General features: G+C 34.1%; 2 protein-coding genes across 9 annotated transcripts; one reads left to right on the top strand and one right to left on the bottom strand.

The window, feature by feature from the left end:
- LOC132940734 (mediator of RNA polymerase II transcription subunit 13-like) lies at positions 1–20,220 on the bottom strand. Of its 4 annotated transcripts, none has more exons than XM_061008457.1 (24): positions 19,879–20,219; positions 10,024–10,390; positions 9,872–9,956; positions 9,702–9,785; positions 9,485–9,642; positions 9,266–9,427; positions 8,987–9,145; positions 8,688–8,910; positions 8,455–8,580; positions 7,293–7,917; positions 7,038–7,223; positions 6,422–6,553; positions 6,078–6,347; positions 5,806–6,014; positions 4,246–4,727; positions 3,839–4,179; positions 2,637–3,743; positions 2,370–2,561; positions 2,002–2,300; positions 1,798–1,937; positions 1,450–1,730; positions 1,005–1,382; positions 646–938; positions 1–582 (listed from the first exon to the last, which is right to left on the bottom strand). In XM_061008457.1, exons 1-24 carry the CDS (start codon positions 19,945–19,947, stop codon positions 450–452), a joined length of 6,501 nt encoding a protein of 2,166 aa, XP_060864440.1. In that variant the 5' UTR covers positions 19,948–20,219; the 3' UTR covers positions 1–449. The 4 variants fall into 4 exon arrangements, with proteins under 4 accessions (XP_060864440.1, XP_060864441.1, XP_060864439.1 ...); XM_061008458.1 differs by having other exon boundaries at positions 1,798–1,934; XM_061008456.1 differs by having other exon boundaries at positions 2,002–2,561; positions 19,879–20,220.
- Positions 20,194–24,961, top strand: LOC132940735 (uncharacterized). 5 transcript variants are annotated; one of them, XM_061008460.1, is made up of 5 exons: positions 20,194–20,399; positions 20,480–20,630; positions 24,105–24,199; positions 24,292–24,491; positions 24,553–24,961. In XM_061008460.1, the coding sequence occupies exons 1-5, from the start codon at positions 20,194–20,196 to the stop codon at positions 24,795–24,797; spliced, it is 897 nt and encodes a 298-aa protein (XP_060864443.1). In that variant the 3' UTR covers positions 24,798–24,961. The 5 variants fall into 5 exon arrangements, with proteins under 5 accessions (XP_060864443.1, XP_060864446.1, XP_060864444.1 ...); XM_061008463.1 differs by having other exon boundaries at positions 20,265–20,403; positions 20,500–20,630; XM_061008461.1 differs by having other exon boundaries at positions 20,333–20,425; positions 20,500–20,630.
- Positions 24,962–25,116: the final 155 nt, after the last annotated feature.

The raw sequence follows: 25,116 nt of genomic DNA, 5'->3' as shown, positions 1-25,116 counted from the left end.
TTATATTATACAAAAAAAAAAAACTTAAATATGAACAACCATTAAAACGACACAATATTTTATGGTAACTCGTTCCTTGACAATTTGAACAGAAATTGTCATTAAAAAAAAGAAAAAAATAATGTATCAAGAACAATAATAATATTATTACATTCACAATTCGCCTATAACGCGCTGTTTAAAATAAAATTGCCCTAAAAATTTTACTATCCATTGGTACCTAGATATTACATGTTATTTGTTAAAAATTTGTAATTAACATTTTGTCTACACTAAAATGGTGTCCAGTTATTTTTCATTTTCATTTTTTTTTTTTTATATTTTTCTTAAAATAAAGCTAAAAATTTACATTAATTAAATATCACCTTAATTGACCTAATATTAGCTGAAACAATAGAGGAAATGTTTCACGAAAAATTTAACTATGTTATTCGAAAAACATGTTACCGTCATATAAGAGCATTCATAGTGTGGTAAAGCTGCATTAGTACTTGCATGTGTATTGGCAAGCAAGACATCCGGTCATGAGTGTTTGAGTCCAATGATAACCATGATAATGCATTGTAACCCTCCAAGACATACCTGTATAAATATTGAATTAATACCAATATTTGATATACATGAGATTTGATTATTAGCTATTACCTTAGGACGTCTGTGGTATATTGAGAATCTAGTGGATGTGCTGAAACTGCAGATGTCGGATGAAGGAGATCTGCAGCTGCCGGATCAGCATTATTAGGTAATTGCACAGTATGCATGTGCAATGCACTTTTAAGGAATGCAGGACTGCATTTCTCTATGTCAGGTGCACATGACGCCCAAAACCATGTAGGCATACGTCCAGTTGGTGCTGTAGATACTAGATATCCTAAAGCCAGTGGTTGTTGGAGTAATGCTCCCACTTCTTCATGGCCATCAATACAACTACCACCATTCTGAATAGAAAATAAATACATATTATATAAGATACAGTATTTGTCTCATAACATTTATTTTCTTACTCTGTATGAAGAAGATCCACAAGTATAAGGACTACAAGGTTGTGAAGACGGTGGGCTACCAGGTTGAGAAGAACAGTCTCCTCTGGTCCCCATTGACCCTCGACTCATTCCTATGGAACCACCTAATGATCCAGAACCCATAACGCCTCCTATAACATTACTACTAGGACCACCTAAAACCCCGGAAACACCACTACTAGGAAGCCCCAAGCTCGTATTTCCTACAGCGTCCGAATCATTCCATGTGCTAAATATGTCGTTGAAATCACCCATGCCCTCCATACTTTGCATATCTTCTTCATTAAATGCACTGAATAATTCATCATCACCAAGTTCAGGACCATTAATTTGTTGTTCTTGGAACGCAGTTTGTGAGGACTGAAACATCAAAAATATACATGTAAAATGGATTATTAGTTAACAGCCTACAATTATAAATAATTACCTGTGTTGTAGCTGATGTTGGGAAAACTAGTATATGAGTTGCTGAAACATCACGCGGTGTAGAGAGTTGACAAGCAACAGATGCTTGGCTAAAGCGTTCATCGGGTGTGAATTGGTCTGTCATCAGTCTTAATGAAGAATCAGGTTCCAAGGAAACTAAGCAAGCGCTGACTACAGAAGGTACATCAGATTTTTGGTACAACAGACTGCATTGGCCACAAGATTCTTTTAAGTGACGCGATGCTTTCATCAATGCTTTACGACTCAATAACCACGACCAACCTACAATTTACATGTTACACATATTTATTTAATGGTACATAAAAATCAATTTATATTGTTTAATTACCTTTAAGTTCTCCGTGGCCAATTCTTCCTACTCGACCTACAACTAACCGCCAAGGAGTTACACTTTGACTCATTACACCTAAGATGAAATCCATTAACTTTTGTAAACCAACTCTTCGGGCTGGAGATTTTCTTCGCCTACTAAAGATTAAGTACATATTATATAACTACTTCATTAATATAATATAAAAGAAATATTTCTTACTTGTTTGGTACATATATATTAATTGTAGCAGTTTCTAATAGAATTCCCTGTTCATCAGTTGCTGTAGCTAATATCCACCTTTGATCTTCTGATATACAATAACTGGCATAAAGCACGGAACATTGTTGATCGGTACCTGAAGGAGAACCAGTCCCATTGGATCCACCAAGGTTTGATAATGAATCACCACCACCATTATCGCCAGCTATTCCACTATCTGTTCGACCAGTTTTATTATTTCTATAACTAGCTAAAATAAAAGGGGGAGTATATGCCTTATATGCTGCTCGGCTTTTTTCCTGTAACAAAACACATGAAACATTTAAGTACAAAACTATTTTCCAACTGAAAATTTTAAATATACGAACATCTTTATTTTTTAAGAACAATTCAGTCATGGCTGCTGTGCCAAATCCAGTTAATGCTTTGATGTTAGCAGTGTGAGTTAAGTACCGCCTACATTGACTGAAGACTGACAGGGCTAAGGTTCTCATATTATCACTCATTTTAAGATGGTCTGAGGATCGACCGAGTTCCAAAACACTTTCTAAAGATATTAACTGAAAATTCAAATTCACAAATTTAATACACTTACATATAACATTTTTCTCTTTGTATTGCAAATTAAAAATTACCTGTACTGAAATATTTGATCGTATAGCTTCTGGAAGTGTAGCCAAAACTGTATTATAACATCGTAAAAGTCCATGGCAAGCAATCCTAGCAAGGTTACTACTATCCTTGCCAATTGAAAATGGTTCAACAAGATAAATAACAATGGCTGGTACTTCACCATCATCCTCTTCACAGTGACTATTATCGCCATTACTATTAAAACTTTTATCAGCCTGTGAACCACTAGAGGAATCATCTAACCCATCACTCTTAGGAGTGGGTGCACGCTCATTAGATGAAACAGGCGATTCCACAGAGTTAGGTGTCAGTGATGCTGGTGGTGGCATTGGAGAAGGCGGAGGTCTTGGAATACTACCTTCTGGTGGATCCAATAAAGTTTTATCCATAGAAAATTGAGAGAGTTGTGGAGCCAAATAATGACGACAAACTTGGGCATATAATTTTAACATGGATGATTGATGATTTTCACCCAACATCGAGAACCATTCGTCTACAGGTTCTTTAGCTAATTTCGCAGCAGCTGATTTGCCAACTCTAAGAATACCATCTCGTAATACTTTAGTAATTGGACAATGGCGACCTAATCGATTGATTTCATAAGCGGCACTTAATTCTTTGAAAAACGCTCTTGTTCTTTGTAAAATAAATTCATTATCTGGACTAACAACTATGTATGCAACATCACGTGAATATGAAAATGGTTCTAGTAACAATTTATCCCAATAATGAAGTGCTAAAGGAGCAACAGCTACCCAATCTTTGTCATGTCCAACAAGAATCGGAGGGATTGGCTGTGGTTCACATCTATCATCGGTACCTCGACCAGCTAACCGATGGAATTGTCGCCAAGTTAATGGTCCGGTGACAGTGTAGGGTTCCCATAACCGGGAAGTTACACTTCTTCTTTGAATAGCTTCTTGTAAAAGTGGTTGTAATGTCCTCATAACTCTTATAAGCTGCCTACTGCTACGAGGTCCTGGTGCTTGACTGTAAGCCCATCTATGCACAGGGGGAGAATTATTATTCAATGGCGGTAATGACTGTTGGTGATGACCAGGCCAACGATGATGTTCAACTTGCCAATGATTATTCATTCCACCTTCCAGCTGTACAAAATAATATTTAAAATAAGTAAATAAATACTTCAAAATCTGTAAAACGAAAAAATCTACTAGACTATGAAATATATTGTTAAACAAACCTTAGCCAATCTCCCTTGTTCTAGAGCTAGTAAAGCTACTTGATTAGTATCAGTAAATTCCAACATATTGACAGCTGCAGTTTGTGGAGGATGGTTTATAGGAAACTTTGCTGCTGCCCGTACTAGAGAACTACACGAACTATAGATTACAGCAGCACATTGTTCCCTAACTAGTTCTAAAACATCTGGGTTCATGGAGTTATCATCAACACGTGCAGGGATATCTTCAATAAGTCCAGTTATTTCAGCTTCATCTTCTGGAAACAATCCTGATTTATGAGATAATCTGCGGTTCACAACAGCACTGAAACCACAACTGCAACGGATTCCGTCCTCATCACCTAAAATAATTTAAAATAATTAAATCCAAGTAAATTACTCATGATTACAAAAATCGTAATAATTACCAGGTATTCCAACAGACATATGATGCTGTTGATACTGAGATGAGTATCCGTTAGGAGTTAAAGTATGAGTGAGATAAACAGCTGCATCTGTACCTTTAATATTACCGACCACTTTTGGACCAGCATTACATACACACAATGTGCAACTGTCAAAATTATGATCTCGGAAGACATTTAGTAGTGAGTCAGTTAACAAAACATTCACAACAATTGAGTTAGCTTCAGGTACAGGTGGAGACATATTTGTCGGTACAACATTTATATTGTGATGCTGTGAAAGTGCAGGACTATATGGTGGAGGAGGCACTTGTTGATGTTGTTGTATTTGTTGTTGTGGTGGTCGATGGTATTGATTTCCTCCTCCAGGCCATGGTGTACTATGAGGTGATGGACTCATCATAATTGGATGATGATAATGATTATTGCGATTCATATTTGGCAATAAATTGTTATTAGCGGAAGATGCCGGAGGAGGTACAATCCTAAAATAAAACAAATTTCAAATTGTATTGATGAAAATAAGAACACACAATTAAAATTAAGACAGTTAAGGAACTCCTCAAATTTGAATATTTAACTTAATTTACAGGAGGCAATATAATTATTAAATTATATAATTTGACTAATTTTGAACTATTTTTAGGCCCGGCCAAAAAGTTTGAACATTTTATTTAAGATACCACTTAAGTTGTGTTCTCATAGCAGCGAGTGTTCGTAATAGTATACATATACCATATAAACTTTCACCAGTTTTTTTTTAGTATTAATTTTAATTTTTAACTGTTTAATGTTAGTAAAAATTTAGAGTTTAGTTGATTTCAGTTTGGTGACCTTGAAAGACACTTTACCAACCAATTGATAGCATGTACACTCTACGGAGCCATAACCAAAATTAAACTATTATTAAAATTTTGCTTAAAAAAGAGTGCTTTACTTTTTTTTTTTTTTGTTATAAATGATTACTAAGTAAGATTTTGTGAAAATGATAATAGTCAGTCAATAGAATTGAAAATTCAACAATTATTATTTTTTTATCTTTTCACAGTTCCACACCAGCTATGTATGATTTTTTTTATAATTAAAACTTATGTACTATTAACAAGCAGTATTTCCAAACTAGTTTATATAGTGTATTATATAATTATGTATAATAAGTTATTCAAGTCTGGAATTTTAATTTATTAAAAAGTGTAAAATATTAAGGCCCATTGACGCTGCCACTCTATAAAGTTTTTAATGAAAACTTAACCAAAAGATAACATAAAAATACTCATTATATGATAAAACATTTACTACATTTAGAAAAAATATAAAATTTAATAAATGATAAATAATTGTATAGATAAATACGAAAAGTATCTTATAATTTTTATATAAAATCTCATTTAGTATGGAAGATTAAAAACAGCAACACAGAACTTTAATTTAGAAATATTTATATTGATTAAATATAAATTATTTCTTACCAATAAAATAATGTATAACCATTAATAACATACTATTGCTTAATATCTAAATATAACTGAAAATAAATCCATTAAAATAAAATGTTGAACTTACTGATTTGGTTTTTCAGGCTGTGGTGGATGATGTTGTATTTGTTGAGGTTGTGACGAGGCGTGGTAAACAAAAGAGGAAGGCTTATAAACACAATTGGAAGGTACTATTAACGGGGGTAGATTTTGGCTCGGAAGATTTGTGAGAGGTGCGTATTTTGAAGAGCCAACCATTTTTGCTATGGCTGGAGGTTTGTACACATACGACCAATCCTATTGAATGAAAAACAAATAAATATTAATAAAACACTAATTAAGTTATTTAGAATAACCTACATCTATGTGATCATGTTGAGGACTTCCCATGTAAGAATTTGTTTGGTAAGTACGAGGTGGAAGTAGATCTATGTCAGGACACGGAGATGCTATAGGATTGTGTTCTAACGATGGAGGAGTTGGAAACATTTTAACTAATTCTTCAGGCCTTAACACACCACCGCCACTGCCACCACCACTACCTCTTGGCGGTCGCACTAAAAGTGTTGTCAACCCTCCTCCAAGACAATCATCTGGTTTATTTGAGCCAGGAGGTGTTTGCATTTGTAACTATAAATGTTATTATTATTAATGGAAAAAGAAAATAAAAAATAAAAATAAATTCAGTTAATCCCAATGCTTACAGCAGCCACAGCTTCATCACTAGATAAATCATCAGAATTGTCAAACATATGATCAAGTTCCCGCATACTATCATTCGTACACCTATTACCATTCATTAACCCAGGATCATATTCTTTTTTGATATCTTCGTTCTAAAAAAAAAAAACCAAAATTATTAGGTTTAAAGAGCTTTTTTTATAATAGTTTCTGGGCTTCTTCAACAGTATATTTTTGAATATCGATATCGTTTTGAATTGTACAATATTGAATCGCGATATGGAAAAAAAAAATTTGGTATCGATATATCGATATTGTCTGATATCTCTATGACTATAATAAATGCCAATACTCAAATACTCAATTAACTGGGTACTAGGTAGTAACTAGTGGGTATTATATTAACAATTAATTGTTTTGAAATATATTTTTCAAGAGCTTTGGCATGAAAATCAGTTTTTTTGATGTACATCGATTATCGATATATTACGATTAACGATATATCATACAATACATTATGATTATCAATACCTAATTTTCTGAAAAAAAGTTCGCGATATCGATATCGTTGAAGAAGCCTAATAATTTCCAACTTTTTATAATAAAATAATGTATAAATATTAAATAACAATATTTTACCTTCATCACAGCCATAGAAGTATTAAGTTTATAATCATTAGACATCATAATATTATTGCTAGAACAAGCTCCACTCTCCTCATCAAATTCATAAGGATCTGAATGACCACCTTTAAATCTAAGAGCATTATTTCTTAATTCTTCAAAGCTGCTAAAATTATTTATTGAAATTTCAGATGGTTCAACCTTAAAAGAAATTAATAATTAATAAATTAATCTATATTAATATCATATTATATAATAATTTTAAATTACTGGAAGAATAGGTACACTAGTATCTCTTCTAATGTATACTTGTGGAGGGGATGCTGGATTATCTGTCACATTATTTATTCTCGTGATTGGTTCTTGTTTAGGTACAATTGGCTTAAACTTCTTTACTGGATGATATAACCAAGCATCAATACAAGAATAATCATATAAAAGTTTAGACGGCATTATTTCTTCTTCGACCAAATTTGCTTCATAATCTTTAGATGAGAGCTGTGGTCGTTTTAACGTAATATAAGCACTTGAACTTTGTGTTTGCATTGGAACCGGCGTTGTTGCAGTTGGAGTTGTTGCTGGGATGCTTACAGTATTACTAGGTGGTGCAGGTGTGCCTGAGTTACTTTCTCGTCCAGATTTTACAGGTTCCTGACTAGCAGGAGCCGATGAAGGATAAGGTGAAAATACTTGGTTGGAGACAGATGATACAGATTTAGGCTGAAAGTCAACTGAAAGAGGTGTAATAGGAATTTTTTCATCATGTGGACTAAGCATTGGAGGAGGAATTGAAAGTGGTGCTGGTTGTCCAGCTGATGGAGGGGTTGGCACTGAAGGCAAAGGTGGTACAGAATCCAGCCCACAAGGACTATCTGTAGGACAAAGACGTGTAGACCTAAAAAATAATTAAACATTTATTAAAATATCTATTCAATGAAGATTTAATTTAAAAATGCTTATTATTTGGAAAATGGGGGACAAAAACCATTTATATTAGTTGTTTTTAATATAATAGTTCATGCAATTATGTACATAATATCAATATAAAATGTATATTATATTTTAATTATATACCCAACACCACCACCATTTCATGCCATTTATTTTTGTATTATATTGTTATTATATATATTGAATATTCAGTAATTATTAAATATTACAATTCAAACGTTCACAATTAATAAACTAATGTAAAATACTCCCAATTTTAAATTCAAAACAATTAAAAATTATTTTAACTATTCATAAAATAAATTACAAAAAAACTAGACATAAAAATTGTTAATGTAGATTAGAAATATAAAATAGACTATCAGTTGTTATTTAAAGGCCTTTGAAATAAATTGATAGACTAGAATCCTGTTTAGGAATATAAGATTCGTTTTATTTTTAACACCATTTCACCTCCCAAGCGTCTCATCAATAGACAAACCTGAGGGTGGCATTGTTTGCATCGGGTGGCGGCTGCTGAGTGACGAAAATATCAGGGAGGGGAGTGCGTCTATGGAATGGTGTGCCGATTGGCTGTGTCTGGTGCTTGGAACTCATTTTTCTACACCTGTAAATAGCCGGCCAAATAACAAAAACCAATCGACTTCCAAAGCTCCAAAAGACAAACATCGCACTAACATCTCACTCATAACATATAAATACAAATCATCTTACCTTGTACAGGAACATGTTAATTTTTGTAATGGATCGGATAAGTGCCATTGACCTAAAGTTGGTGATTCAGGTCTGGATGGGGGGTTCTGCTCTGTGTGTAGTGGTCCTAGCACACAATCTTGCCAAGCTCGTTCAGGTATGGATGCCACTGCATTATCCAAAGCATATATTATTGTATCTGGATGGTGTTGATGCTTAGTCGCAAACAATTGTTGTTTAGGTACTAATTAAAAATAAAAAAATTCAATTTTAAAATAATCGTATTTGGTATATATTAATCAACAAATTAAATTAAATACTTTGTTGCTGTGGTTGTTGATGCAGCTGTGGTGGTTGTTGTTGCTGTTGCTGTTGAGGAGTTGTTTGATTATTATTCTGATTTTTATACAACTCAGCAGTACTGTCATCTAAATCAGTTACCAAAACATAACATGATGGATATCTCATTTTTACACCACCTACAAAAAAAGTACAATAAAACAAACAAATAGTTGTGAAAAGTTGTAAAATTTTAGATTATAAAAGTTAAAAGTATCGATGATGACAAATTCAAAAATAGTGAAAATATTAAGACTTACCAACTAAAACTTCTACTGCAGGAGATAATTCATTAGGTCCATTATTATTAACAGCTGGATAAAAATGACTCCATTCATCCATCATACGGCTAGTTTCAGCGTCCATATTTTTATATACATGGCCAGTTAATGTACCAGCAAGGCCAAATGGTGCAAGCATTACTAGAATTATGGAATTAAATTTAAGATAGATAAATAATAATAATAATAAATAGGTACCTTGAATATTTGTTCCATTTTGAGGTTGAGAAGACGCTTGTGCTAAGTGTTCTTTTGATAAAGTTCGTACTACAGAATGTTGCCGTACATCGATGCTAGCACAAACGGTACTTTCTCCGTGGACAAAAAATGCAAAAGAAAATGACAAATGACTCGCACTATAAAAATATGAACATTAAATTATGGTAAAATGTATTTATTTTACAAGTAAACTTACCTCGAATTATCTAACTTCTCTGAAGATGAATAAGGTTGTACAAACCATTTCCCTAATCGAATAAATTCTCTTGACATTAAACATCTGAAATAATCCGGACACGTTTTAGATTAAAATTAAAATAAACTTTTGAAGTATATTTAATAATAAATCATTTTAAACAAATTTACCTTTCAATTAAATTATGAAGTGCCTTAAATAAAAGTGAACGACATTCATAAGATAGACCACTTTCCCATGATCCATTATCACCTTCTGTAAATAATATATATAATATTTTAAAATTTGAATTTAATTAAAGCTTAGTAATATTTAACTTTACCATTGAGTAAAAGTTGAGGAGAAACAAGTCCGGTCAGATCTGGTTCTTCACCATACCAAAATATCCACAACTCTTTCGATGCTTTCAAAGAAAGTGCTGGTGGAAGAGCTGGTATGGGTGTTGGTGGTGCAGGAACCAAGGGATCAAGTGATGTCTGTTGAGAATTGGCAGGCGGTAATGAAACACGTCGCCATACAGCCAACATATCATGTGTTAAACATCTTGTATAACTAGATAACACAGGATCCTCAAGCACCGAGCCACAGGCATTGGTTCCGCCACCAGGACCACCTCCCCAGTCAGGAGGTCCTTCTGGACCAGCTGAACAATGTACAAACTTACGCCATTTTATGCCGCATAAGTCAGTCTAAAATTAATAAATTTAAATTCAGTTATTTTGTTTTTAAATGTTTAATTAAACTTTGTATAGTTAAATCAAATTTAGCTATTTATATAAAACAAAAATAATTAAGTATTTATTAATTCAAAACAATTTTTTATTGTAGTATATGTTTCATGTAAATATAAGTTATAACTAGAGCCTAGGGATCAGAATCTCAGAAAAAAAATATTTGAGAAATAAGCTGTTAGGGTTTCTAAATTTTTATCAATTAATTTGTTAAACCAAAAAGCCAGCCAATGAGAAGGCCCATTCATAAATCCAATCAAGAATTACACTCATAAGCGTGCTCGAGGGCAGTGGCGTCATATGAGGGGGGGGGATTTGAGCCGGTAGAGCAGTGAAAAGATGCCCTTGTCTAATAAAATCTGAAATGACACCACTGCACAAGGGGATGGCTGAACCTGTAAGATGTACCATAACTGTTATAGATTGTTACTTAGATCATAATATACATAGATGACTACACTAATAATATAAGATATGAGTTTAAAAAGTAATATTATCAAGCTTATAGATTCAATTACGGGCAGGTTAGGTAGATTATTACGGGAGATTATTTATTATTTAGGTACGTATTTATAGATTAATCAACAATGTTAACAGTTTTATAATAAAAAAAATGTTATCAATATCATCCCGAATTCCGGATTTTGGAGCTAAATAATTCTCAACCCCGTTCACAACTATATTAATTGTATCTGGTCGATAAAAAACATTTATTAAGGTGAGGAGAATATTGTACTATGACCTAACATGTACCACAACAAATCATACATAGGTACCCGATAATAATAATTTTTCATTTTACATAATTTATTGTTTATTGTATTCACGATGAGAAACCCAACCTAAAGCAATACTTCTAGAAAATGCCTGATCAAACTGACATAATATTATATAAATGCAACCTACGGATACGATGTAACTTGTGGCAGTTGTAGGAGTACGCATTTAAAAAAATCTTAAGATTTTACGAAGTCAATTTTAAATAATATTATATAATATAGATATATATATATATAGAGAGAGATTTAGTATAAAAAATCAGTAGTTTACATTTGATAACCATCCCGCGCCTAAAACTGTTCGACGCCATAAGCTCAACATGTTATACATCACACATTATCCTGTGTAATTGACAAACGGCAAACAAACAAAATAATATTAAGAACTACCTGGACACCATACAAGTAGATGGTCCGGATGTACGCTCTCCCATTAATTTATCATAATTCATAAGTAATGAGTTTTTTTCTCAAAATCAAAATGTACATTATTTTACATTATACGCGCTGCGCTCAGTTATTCTCTAAATTATTCGTCTTGGCCGTGGTATGGCAAAAGCTAACTTTGTAATATAAACGTTGACAGGCAGTTATGCGCGTTGACCGTTTTACCACGGTGAGATTAATACTTAAAATTAGCGGGTACGAAAATGTATAATATTCTAGGAAAGTGCACGACGGAACGGAACACCGATGGGGGTGGTGTTGTCGACTTGAATATTTGAATAATATACCGAACTAGTCTACCACTGCTCGTGCTGTTACGAAGGCACGTGGTGATGACGTTTCTCCTAAATACAGGCAGCCACAGTGGTGAGTGTAATGTACGCTGCTGTTAGAGGGTGGAACGAGACGGTGGTCGGGTTAGTGGTAAGGGTTGGTCGTGCAGACAACCGACCGGTGTTACAGCACACGTGCGGTCGCCAGAGGTCGGTCCGATAAGAGTTGATATGACGTTGCGCAAAGCGGGAGAAATCGTATTATTTCCTACGGAATAATAATATTTTAATTATTTATTACGCAGTGGTACAAGCGTACAACATGTTCTGTGCATGTACGATAATTGTACATAAGACATCTATAAATCAATAAATTATAATGTGACGTACAATCATTGACTTGACGTGCGCGATACACGGTGAGTGTACAGGATAACGAAACAAACAAAAAAAAACCCACAATCTAAATACACAGATTTCAGGTGGAGGCAGAACGGTAAAAAGGCGCGAGAACGTCGGCGAAGGCAAGAGTGCGCGTTCTCGTGATGAAGTTGTGCACGGCGGCGAGGGGGCATTATCGACTATGCATCCTCGTCTTCCTAAAGACATGGACCCGCCGCTCCCACTTCCGCGCGTTAGTCGCGAAATCAATATCCGCTGGTGGCCGAGACACGAGTACACGACACGACCCTGTGGCGTCACGCCGATATACCCCCTTCGCGCGCGCACTCGTGTATTCACATTGAACACAAATATAATATATAATTTTCGTACTTGACGATCCCCGTAAGTCCACGTCGGCGAAAGCGGACGTATACTATAGCGTTATACACGCTAAATATTTCAAAAGTAGATCGACGAATTACGAGACACTGCCAGAGGTGCATGGCTTCTAAGCCACCCCCCCGATACAGACCAGTTCAATTATACCATACACTATACTACTAATACTACTACTACACCAAACCGTAACGGTGGAGGTCGTCGTCGACGCCGTAGCCGGTGTATGTTGCGATGGACATTCAATGTGCGTGCGGCGGATCATCACATTCCAGTGGGCGCCAAACGATATGATAAACAATAACAAGGGAAGACGGGTAGGTGTAGGTGCGTATGTGCGCACAAACGACGTTTACATAAATAATATATTTTTCAACGTTTATATCAACCTCTTTTAACTCCTTTGTCACCGAGTGAATTTCGGACCAGAAAAATCGATACGGCCTTTTCGCTAACGAAACGAACGAGTGCTCCGACAAGTGCTTTTAAGCAAACATTTTTCCTGCAGGAGTAAAAAAATAAATGACAATTTTAACTAGTAGTGCGTACTGTAACGTGGGTTGTACACCCCTAAGATTTTCAAAAATGTAGAAACGGTATTTTTGTATAATATTCTAATGCCCACCAAACCCCTTCAGTCTTCTCATTTGCACGCAACAATTATTGTGGTTTCTTCCTACGTGTAATAGACGGTAAAAACAATAACTTATTATGCGATGCGCCTTTTTGGGTAACCCAATAAGCAAATAATATTTTTAAAAGTACAACTCTCGGGATCTCTAAAAACACAGTTATTGCTTATGAAAATATTATACATTTACACCTAGTGTATGAATGGGTGGTGTTCTAGATTTACCAGAGATTTTACGGCAGCGCGAGTGTGCGCGCGCCGCGTAAACAAGTTACCAGAGAACACTGCAAGAAGAAGACACCGTTAACCCTTGCGGGTAGACTGGTGGCGGGGGCGGGCGGCAGCCGACCGGTGTTAATAACCTGAATGATGTGTCTGAGACACAATTGATTCTCCTTTTCTTTCTCGACACGGTCGTCGGTCGTATACACAGGATACGGCCGCCACCCACGACATACCGTAATAATAGTAGAATAAAATTAGTAGTTGTGGACTTCAGCAGTTCGGCGGGAGAATAGTTGGCAACACTTGGCCCCAAGGGGGAAGGGGAATTCGTAAAATGGAGAAAACGACGGATACGAGGGTCGCGGAGAAAAAATGTAAAAGTGTAAGGAAACGATACAGAAAATATTAAGTATTAGCTATTAGGTTTGGGATTATAAGAATGCGCGCTGTTTTCACCGGGTAGGAATAATTGTCGCTGTATATTTTGGTGGGGGGCAAAAGAAAAGTATATGTACATAAAATGAGAGTACGTGACCTCGTTCGTAAAAACAAAATACCTATGGAATATACGGTTGAATAAATGGTGAACATCGGTGATGGTCATTGATCACCCCCCCCCCCCTCCTAATAAAAACAAATATGTATTAAACGTTTGTTTTGTTTTGTATCGTTGAAAATTGAAATAATCGGGGTTGAAACGATAATAATATCATAAAAAATAACCGCCGAGTTATCGTGATGTTTTCCAATATTTTGGTAACCACTGCACGCGTCCGGTTGTTACGGTACGCGGAATTATAGAGGTGTCGGCGACGACGGAGGTACAGTGGTTGCGGCGGCAGCGGGGTCCCCTCTACCGCGACACAACAATACGATCAAAAGAAACTGCATGTAAATCGTACGGCGTAACGACACCGGCCGAAGTGAAAGAGGTCGGAGCCGGTCGGATTTTTGCGCAAGACGATCGCCGACCGTGACCGAACGAGTGGCAACGTCGCCCCCCGCCACCGACAACGGCTCTACTGCTTTAGGCGTCCCACCACAGTACTACACAGTACACCGCGACCGCATCACAAACACCACCCTATCCCTACTAAAATATAATAGCGTTTTCTCGCAGTGTCCGCACGATGGCGACTCCGTCGACCCGAAAAAAGAACATCTGTCAGCGGTGAAACTCCGAGGGAGCGCACGTTACATACAATAATATTATGTGTATAAATGTATGATAATATGTAAAAGTATTAAGTTTACTGTATGTCCGTAATATAGCGACGAATAGTAAAGGTGGAGAGAGGGTGGGATGATAGTCAACGAGTTGGCTTCCCCCGCGACCGAGAGAAGTAAACACGAACTAGACTGATATTCGATAATAGAGTGACCCGTGATGCGACGGGTTTGGGTGAGTGTCGAATGGTGAAGGGGGCGAACGGGTGAAAGAACTGTACAGTCGGTGGTCGAATCCGTGATTATCCAATGTCGGGATAAATTAAATAAAAACGTCTGGACAAACAATCGAGCGCCGCCAAAGGTGGTTTCCTCAGTCAGCGCTCGGCGAAAACGTCAGTAGTGAGTAGTGTAACAGTGAGCGAGAGGTACACCTCTAGACGGACGAGACGGGTGAGGGGCGAACGCCTATTTTGCGGCCAGGTCACTTTTTAGAGCGGCGACGGCCAGCCGCGGACCCACCGATAGCGGGCGGCAATGATTACATTAAACGTGTGCCGTGTTATTATCCACTACGGGCTGGTGGAGTAGAGGAGTACACACACTCATTACAAATGTGTTTATTATCGAGTAAACGCTACCGCCGCGAGGCCGAAAAGACCACCACCACCACCGTTTATCACCCCCAACGAAATCATACTTATTATAGTATTATCCCTCCGACTAGTTTTCCTCGTAAAGGGTGAAACACCTCTACGGACAACGACACAACTCTCCCCACCGGCGCACAACAATAATCCAGTTTTTTTAATCCGTACACATTATTACAACTATCCGGCACGCAACAACATAATGATATGGTATTAATATTTTATAATATTATGTGTGCACCTTGAACGACGCGAAGGCAGACACACGGAATTCTTGAGTATGTCAACTATAGTCGTCGCCGCCGCCGCCACGGCCACATTTACGAGAGGGAGGACCCGGTCGAAAAATAGAACGAGAGCGCTTATACAGACATATTATATTAATAAAGTTTATACGCAATGATTTAGAAAAATCAAAAAAAATCAATCGATGGCCATGTGGCTATCTCATAATATGCGTGTGACTAATAGAACAAACTTATATGATGTATACTTTGAGGACGTAAACTGCCAAGGAAACTATTCGAGAGATGTATTTTATCAAAGAGAGATCTAAATTCGAAATGTATATAACAGTAGTAATAATAGTTAATATATATAGATAGCACAGATGATGTTGTGAAAAAAACGAGCGGGGCATTGACAACCCTGTAAAACATTATAAATTTATAAACAATGAAATCAGTCTAATAAATACGATTTTTGATATTTTGTAATATACACACACGCCAAACAACGGAGTCGTGTCGTGCCCCGTAAACGGTCAAACAATAAAAATATTATGAATTTCGTCACCGCCGCCCCGCGTTTACCACAAATACTATTGTGGACCACAGACGAAGTGCTGCAATGTATACAATAGCAGCAAATGTACATTTCGGGGACATCTATAAAGAAAGAAAACGCGCGCGTGCGACTATTAGGCGGACGAATTTACAGCGGCGGTGGAGGCGGTGACAACAACGGAGGTCTTCCGGCGGGCGCGGGAAAAATCAATATTTAACCGATACGGAAATGTTTACGAAATTTTGGGATGGGAAAAAAATATGAAAAAAACAACTGATAATGTCGGCCGCCCGCTTTTGGGAACCACTGAAAGCGGTTTGACAATACGCAGGACATTGCCTCTGTGTGTGCGCGCGCGCGAGAGGCGCATAATATATACTTATAGTAGACAGTGGCGAGGATATATTATTATATTTATTATTGTGTGTATTTTACGGGGGAAAAATATTTACAGAAATATATTTTTAAGAAACTGATTAATGCATAGGTATTATAATTATATTCTCATTGAACGTCAAGGCTTGTAGATTTCGAACTACTGATTAAGTTTGTGAATACCCGGAGTCGATCATCAATATTGTCTTCACGGGGTGAATGCAAAGTTTACTACTGCCATGCGTCCGCTTATCTACGTGCACGCGTCTCGCCGCCGCGTTTTGATAAAGAAATAGTCAATAATAATAACAACAACGAAAGCCACGGCCCGTTATGTTGTTGACGATAAGCGCAATATTGTTCGAAAATACGTTTTCGATTAAAGTACTATCTCCCCGTATGAGATTTCGTAGATATTTATAGAGACAAAGTAATAAATTCTCGTCTCGTGATAAGACGTAGTTTGTTGACAGGACAGGTAGACAGTCTGACTAGTCGTGGTGGACGGTGATGGTATCGTACAGTTGTAACTCTACCCGGTGGCATATATCTTACTTAATTTATAGATAAACGAATTGTTTTGGATTTTTATTACGAATATCTAATCAGTTGTTTACATTATTACATTACCACTATGATAGTACTCCGAAACGTAAGGAAACCGACTTGGTCAAAACAAAAACATTGAAAGATTTAACCCTACTGACACGTCTTGCCAATAAATAAAACCTAGACAATGTCCAATATTACTCAAGTAACAAAATAGTCAATAATGCTTTAACTATGCTATTTTTTAGTTGGTACATATTATAATTTTTTTTTTAACTTCTTCTAACCATAGGTTTCAGAACATCAGTTCAATCATTTTTACCTAGTTTTTATTTATACCTAATGTTACAAATTATAAATCTAAGAATTGAACACCTGAACTAAAATAAAATAAATGTCAGGTATACAATAGTAAAAAATAAACTTAATAATAATTTTTACATTTTCCTCTCAAGTTTGTATTTATGCTGTTTTCTTATCACTAATATAAATATTGTACTGACTAGCCAGGGAACCTATTTTCGAAGATCAATTGTGTTTGCAACCTGTACATTAATTAAATGGCAATTATTGGGGGAAATATTACAAACAGCAGTTCCTCCTCCGGTCTTCGATACCACGGAAAAAAAAATAGCAAGTTTAGTATACATAATTTACTAAAATAAAAGTAGAAAAATGAACATCTGTTTTGAATGTAAATTGTATTGTTGGGTATTATTCCATATTTTATTTTTGAAAATAAAATCCTTTTTGTACTACCTACCTAATACACATCCATATATCATAAAATTAATACTATAATTCTGAGTTCAACATAGGTAGGTTTCATCACATTTTCCAAAATTATTAAATTCTTAATAGATATTTAAGGACAATAATGTAATAATAATTGAAATTAAAAATAATGTCTAGCTATATTAATTACAAATGCATCTTTTTTTTTTTTTTTAAGTGAACAGAAATGATGATAAGCGATCAAATATACATTTATTAAATAAGAATTTATCAATTAGTTATATGAAAATATAAATAACCAGAACTACTAGGATGATTATTTGACTAAAATTTAAAAAAAATACCGATTGATTCAAGTTTCTATAAATTATAAAAGATAGAAACTAACACAAATTTTAATACTTTAAAAGAACATTAATATAATAATACTAGGTACCAACGGGCTACGACCTACCTAAATACTATGATTTCGAAAAAAAAATGTCTGATATAGTTTGATACATTAGTTTTGTGATAAATATTAATGATGTGAAAAGTAAATTGTTTGCTGTCTTATCTAAATTGGCAATAAAATGGAGTGATCATTACAAAATGATATACCTGCCTAAAATCACTAAAACATATATGATTGACAATAAATTATTTAAAAAAAAAAAGAATTAAGAACATTCAATACCTATCTATAAAATTGTTTTAACATAACATTTAGGTAATTAGGTAACACCTTAATAATATTATTAGAATTATTTTACTTGCATATCAAAATTTAGCTTGATACCTATATGTTCATAGGTTACATATTTTAATAAAGATGAAGATATATTTAAAATGGAAAATCATTGTAAAAAATTATAGTGTTGTCTTTTATTTTAAAGTAATTGCAGAAACAAAATATGTCAACGTAATATATTATGTCAATATATTATACATTATGAGTTCCAAGGTAAAAATCTTAAGGTAGCTAAATTGGAACAGGAAAACAATTTAAATTTAATATTAAGAAATACTTATCTATTATCATTGATGACCTAAAAACGTATGACCCGTCTATCATTTAGGAATATAGTATTAATGAAATCCTAACTCGGTACACAAATATCATATATTATTTTGAACTTAAAATAGCTAAGTAAATAAAAATGACTAGCATAGTAAAAGTAAAAATCATTTTAAAATTAAAGATATTTTTAAAGATTAATAAAATTGAATAGGTATCTACTTAGATATTTGTATTTGTCAGACGTTTTCTGGGACGCCATTTCTTTTTAAAAAGATTGACTTAGTTTTGAATAAAATAAACGATAGTCACACTGGAAATAAGTTATTATCTTATCTTCCCGAGCAGGTGACAACGTACTGACATTGATTGTATTTGAATAAAATATACCGTATAAACTGACCTATTCTATCAACGGTTATTTGCCAAATGTTTAAAGACCTTAAACTTTGAGCTTGATATAACTAACAGAAAATAATTGAAAGTTGAATTTTCTAAATAGGTCAACATGTACAGTCAATGGTTTTATGCACCAAATGAGTTCTACTTTCAGTGTTAAAAGACTTTCATTGAGATTTGTATTACGCATTTGTATTCCAACAGGCCAGGAAAAGCTCTGGGAAAACCCAATGAGCAATAAAACTGTAACTACCTAGACATGTAAACATTTGTCTATGTGATATGTGGGTGCTAGAAGTATTGTTACATGGAATTGCATCATACAGGTGACAAGCAACTAAATACACATCAACGGTGTTATTAGTTTGTCATCTGGTGGATACCAGTCCCCAGATTAGGGGAGGTACATTATATGGAGGAATGTTTGATGGAGTATGAACGAGTGGCGGAGGATAAGGGCTGCTGGCCATCGAGAAAAATTACATGTTTTGGTTTTGCACTTGTGAGTTGTGGCGACAGCTGACGGTTAAACATTATATTATGCGTAAAATACCTATATCATGTATACCTTCGATTATAAATTACCTATTACCTACGCGGCTTTAAAGAAAAAACGATGTAAAACGGATGCCACTAATGGTAACAACTACTAACCAGAGCGAAGAAGTTTGTGTGGCAATCCTCCAAGCTGGCACCGTTGGTCTGATGGCTGGAGTGAGTCATTTTTCATTGGACATTTTGCCTGGTACGACGGCTGCTGCGACGACGACGGCGACGTCTTGGACGTCACACAAACACCACGGCTGAGGCGCCGGCGGACCGCGGACACCACGACCACGACGACGCGACGGTATACGCGAAACAGTTTCGGCCGAACGACGGACGTGCGTCAATAACGCGTACGGACATAATCACAGGCCGGAAACGCGACAATCATTATCCGATGCGCCCGGAGCTGCGTTGTTGTTCATGTTCGACGACGGCGAGTCGCGTAAAATGGCGGACACACCAACACACACACTCGCGCACGCACGCACGCACTCACTCTCGCACGCACTCGCAACCCGAAGGACCCGCGCACCCGATTGGCTCAACACCCGTCACATGGTTAACACAGTGGTAACCAGAATTGCGGCCACTGCGGTAAAAACATACGCCGCCGCCGCACCACCAGAGTAGGTATATCACGAATTCATGATATGTACGCAATTTACGATGATAACAAATCGACAATATTTTAATAGATTAATTTTAGTTTATTTTTATTTTTGAAAGCTACAACGACAACGACGATGATGGCCGGATACGTTTTAAATCGGCCGGGCGCCTTACTACGTTTGTTATCAGCGAACGCCAACAACAACAACGGTGCTGCCACGACTTTGCACGACCGATTCAACGTTCAGGTAAATTATAAAAATTCGCAACAACCGCAATCATATTACATCATTTCGCGTGATCACAGAGATAATGTCGAATATCGATACAATTTTTCGCTACACATACGAATGTTTTCGCCTTGACGATATCGTACTTGTTTTAATTGTTTTCGTCCCGTCAAAGTCTTGTTGGACGATGTAACCTTTTGAAGGTTATGGCCGTAGTTTTGGAACAATACGCGTGTGTGATCAAAAAATCGGTTTCGATCCGTTCGTGCCGGCGAACCAACAAAACAACAACGATATCGTAACGATTATTAAAAATAATAATGATGGTGATAATAACTGACGTTTTAACTGGATTTGTCTTACAGTCATATATGAAAATCGTGATCGTATTATTGTTATGATATTTTTATCATTTTAATATTGTTGGCGGTGTCGGAGTCGGTGTAAAAAAAATCATTATCAAATCTAGTGTATTGATAAAATAATATTGTTTTGGTCGGCGCCGCCGCCGTCTTACCAGTGCCGACTGACACGACAGGCATGAATTTCCCGCTTACCGAACTTTGTGCCAGTAGTTATTATGTTTTTATTATTATAAATAATATTTTACTGTTTGGGTTTAGGACAATCGTGTTATACCTTATAGACCTTACTAATTAGTACCTTAGTCATTAATATTATGGTCATTGGTCAGTAATTTTAGCTTCAAATCACAATTCACAAGTTTGAAGTTTCCTCGTATGGCCATTTATAACAATTTTATATTTCCACTAATTTAGTATTATAGTAAATACTAAATATTACATATTATTATATTGAGTACTGTCAATACTTATGTAAGCTATATAATAATATTATAACACAATAATAATAATGACAAATATAAAAATATTATTATTTATTAGGTATTATCTTTGGGTGATGGTTCGCATGTTCATTGGACTATATATATTTTATTATTTGGATTCAAGTATCCAACATTAGAATAAAAACATACTAATTAATCACACTACGTAGTGCTATTTTGTTGAAGAGTATTTTAATCGCTGAACCGTTATTTTTATATCGTTATTATTTATTGATCTTTTATTATACTTAAAATATATTCAAGAATAAACAAAATCATTACTCTTGATTTAATATTGTAAAAACATTAATATACAGTACCGAAATCAAATTTATTACCACTACTATTTTTATTCCTGAGTTTTATACTAACTTAACAATTTTCATAAATATCCATAATATACAATATTTTTAATAACATTAAATTATAACCTGACAACAATTTCAAACAATTATTTTAATTTCCAATACAACTCTTATTTTGTGTGTATCCATTCAAAGACAATTTGTGGATGAGGGGGGAGTTGTATTTATTTTACATGAAGAGTTTAATTAACTTACAAACTTACATTTCATTATACTTGACTTTTGGATAACTTAACCCTTGCTTAGTTGCTTGTTATATTATATTCAATATTGCAACAAAATATTTCAATAAACTATTAATTTTGTATCACTAAAATACAATATTTTTAAGAACAAACGCACTACACAAATAACAATGTATTTTAAAACAATCATGTTTTTCTGTTATTTGTAAATTTTTACATAAATCATGAAACAATTACTTTTTATTTATTCTTAAATTGTTGTTTTTTATGCAAAGTATGCAAAATAGTATTTATTACTATTTAAACTTGTTTGCATATTCAATGTGAATGTATAAATAAAACATTGTCAAACATTTACAGCTTCATCTCGTCTACTTGAAATTCAGTACTTGGGTCAACATGTTAATTGATAATAGCACATTATAAAATATTTTAACATTTACATTAAGAGGACGCTACCCATGCATTTGTTGTCTCCGTCTTACACACACACGACATAGCAAATTGTCGTTCACTAGTTTCAATAGTGTGCTGTTAGTTTTGATACTAGAGTGAATTAACCTATTATAAAACTTTTAGGTCCAAACATTATCTGTGCCTAAGCGCTGCTGATTTTCCAAAATTTTCATTTTCAAGCAAGATATGGGTATGTGAAATATCAAAAATAAAAATCCTTATATCTCGCTTGAAAATTAGTGAAAATAGTGAATTAAATCCAACGCTTAAGCACAGATAATGTTCTAATGTATCTAAAAATGTATAATAGGTCAAATTACTCTAATATCAAAACTAACTGTACACTATTGAAACTAGTGAATGAAAATTTGGTATGTCGTACGTGTATTAAATGGAGACAACAAATGTATGGGTAGCATCCTCTTAGAACAGTAATTTCAGTAACTCTATTTATTATTTATTAACATTTCCAAAAGGTTATAATAATAGGTATAATATAACTATATAAGTATTCAAAAAAAAAACTTGAAGTATAATAAATTATATATTCATATTAAGTAACTACAATCATGGTCGTGTCTATGGGGATCCTACTTACTATACATAGAAATATTCATCTCGATTCTGAAGAAATTTTAAATCATTTTTCAAATGAAAAAGGTGGCCATATAGGTAGGTACTGCTCTGCTGTATGTTAGGTGTCTAAAGGAGTCACTGAAGTAGTGTAGTCTGTAATGGATGTGTTAAATTTAAATTAAACTTTGATGATATAAAGCAGGGATGGCAAATAGGATTTGTTCAACATGTCGGATTATGACACAATTCAAAAAAATTTCAGCCGTGCCACTTATTATATTTGTTAATACAGAACACTAAAAAATCAACTTTTATTGATTGTTAGAAACATTTTACATTTTTAGTTCATATTACTTGAAAGATTTTTTATGTCTGATTAATATGCGCTGTTGCTTTCATGGTATATAAATATATATAGACACATGAAAGTCTTTAGAGTGCCTTCGAAAATATCTCTCGTGCCACTTATTTGACATCCCTTATATAAAGTAATTGTATATGAATTACGATTCTGTGCAAAGATGGTTTGTCAGCCTGTATTAAGTACAATATTTTATGATATTATTGTTATTGCTATCAAAGAAATTTATTTTACTATTAAACATTACTACATTAGTAATATAGTAGGTTGAATTAATTTTTGCCAAAAAAATTGCATTATGTATGTACAATTTAATAACAAAAAATTATTGATTTTTATTGATTGTCGATGCAAATTGAATGCAAAGTTCCTTATAAGTTGTTTTAATAGCAATTAAAAAATAATTAAAGATACGTGGATACTATAAAACTTTAAATGTACCTGTATTGAAACTTTTTTAATAGTATCCACATATAATATTAATAAATTACAACAAAATAATTAAAAATTCTTTGTTTCAATATCTAATTTAAAATAAAAAAATAAAAATTTAACATTTTATAAACTTTTAACTAGGTACAAAATAATTTGAAAATGTTCGTGATATTGATGAATTTTGTCAAAGTTTGAACTTAAAATGCTTATAAAAAAATTGACTACATATATTGTTTGTACTTGATAATTTATTTTGTTTATTCACAGGTTAGACATTTACATAAAAAAGTAAAAAGAAGTATACCATGGGTACCTCCACGAAGCAAATTTGAAGGAAATGCAAAGGCCATAGCATCAAGAGGGTTGGTTGATATATTTGTAAATAATGTTATGTGTTAAAACAATAAGATTGAAATTATAAAAATTATAATTAATATTATGTTTTTATGTTCAGATTTTTAAGGCCACTTAAAGAATATGATCCTCCATTAGATATCAAGAACGTCATAATAAAAATAGCAAATAATACAGTTAATCAAACCAATGTATCATACTCACTAAATAGAAATGAAAAAATCCGTTTACTAAAAAAATGTGAAGAACTGGTTGACCACCAAGTACCAAATTCGCTTTTACATACTATGAATACTTTAGGTAAATTTTAAAACTAAATTATATTGCTCAATTTATTTTATTTATATTTTTTTCTTTATAGGTGATGTATTTGAATTTTATGAGACACCTGTAGATACAGTTGTACCATATGATGCACTTCAGAATCGTGAGCTCCCCCCTAATCTCCATATATTATCAAACTATCATAGGTTCCACCCAGAGACAGATCTAATGTTTGATGGTGTCACTGCATTCCCACGCAGTTCCAACTTGGTTACTGGATTAAAAACGAAAAAGAAATACAAAGGATTTACCACTTTGTCTCCTTATGATTATAAAGATTAAAACTATTTTGTATTATCATTTTTAGAAGAATATTAAAAGTAAATAGTAAATGTTATTGATCAACTCTTATAGTCATAGAATATGTTTTATATTATATTTATAGTTAGAGATTTATTTTTCCTGTTCGAGTGACAACAATTATATAACAATTCTAATTGGTTTCATTGATTATCTTCTAATTACACTATGTGCAATTATTGCAGTGTGAGTAACTCTATATTTTCATAGGTGACATGATTTTAATTTAACCTTGTTGAAATTAATTATTTTCAAAACGAAGGTTAAATTGTTTTTTCTTAAAAATTAATTGTGAACATTT

Source organism: Metopolophium dirhodum, chromosome 3, assembly GCF_019925205.1.
Source record: "Metopolophium dirhodum isolate CAU chromosome 3, ASM1992520v1, whole genome shotgun sequence".
NCBI classification, from domain to species: Eukaryota; Metazoa; Arthropoda; class Insecta; order Hemiptera; family Aphididae; genus Metopolophium; species Metopolophium dirhodum.
This window is presented reverse-complemented; position numbering and strand designations above follow the sequence as displayed.

Excerpts from the sequence above, each read along its gene's own strand:
- LOC132940734 (XM_061008456.1), bottom strand. The coding sequence starts at position 19,947 with ATGACTCACTCCAGCCATCAGACCAACGGTGCCAGCTTGGAGGATTGC. Across the intron at positions 9,643-9,701 it reads GAGAAGTTAGATAATTCGAG|TGCGAGTCATTTGTCATTTT; the intron begins GTAAGTTTACTT and ends ATATTTTTATAG. Across the intron at positions 8,581-8,687 it reads TTAACATGTTCCTGTACAAG|GTGTAGAAAAATGAGTTCCA; the intron begins GTAAGATGATTT and ends GGCTATTTACAG.
- LOC132940735 (XM_061008460.1), top strand. The coding sequence starts at position 20,194 with ATGTTCGACGACGGCGAGTCGCGTAAAATGGCGGACACACCAACACAC. Across the intron at positions 20,400-20,479 it reads GCCGCCGCCGCACCACCAGA|TTTATTTTTATTTTTGAAAG; the intron begins GTAGGTATATCA and ends GATTAATTTTAG. Across the intron at positions 24,492-24,552 it reads ACATACTATGAATACTTTAG|GTGATGTATTTGAATTTTAT; the intron begins GTAAATTTTAAA and ends TTTTCTTTATAG.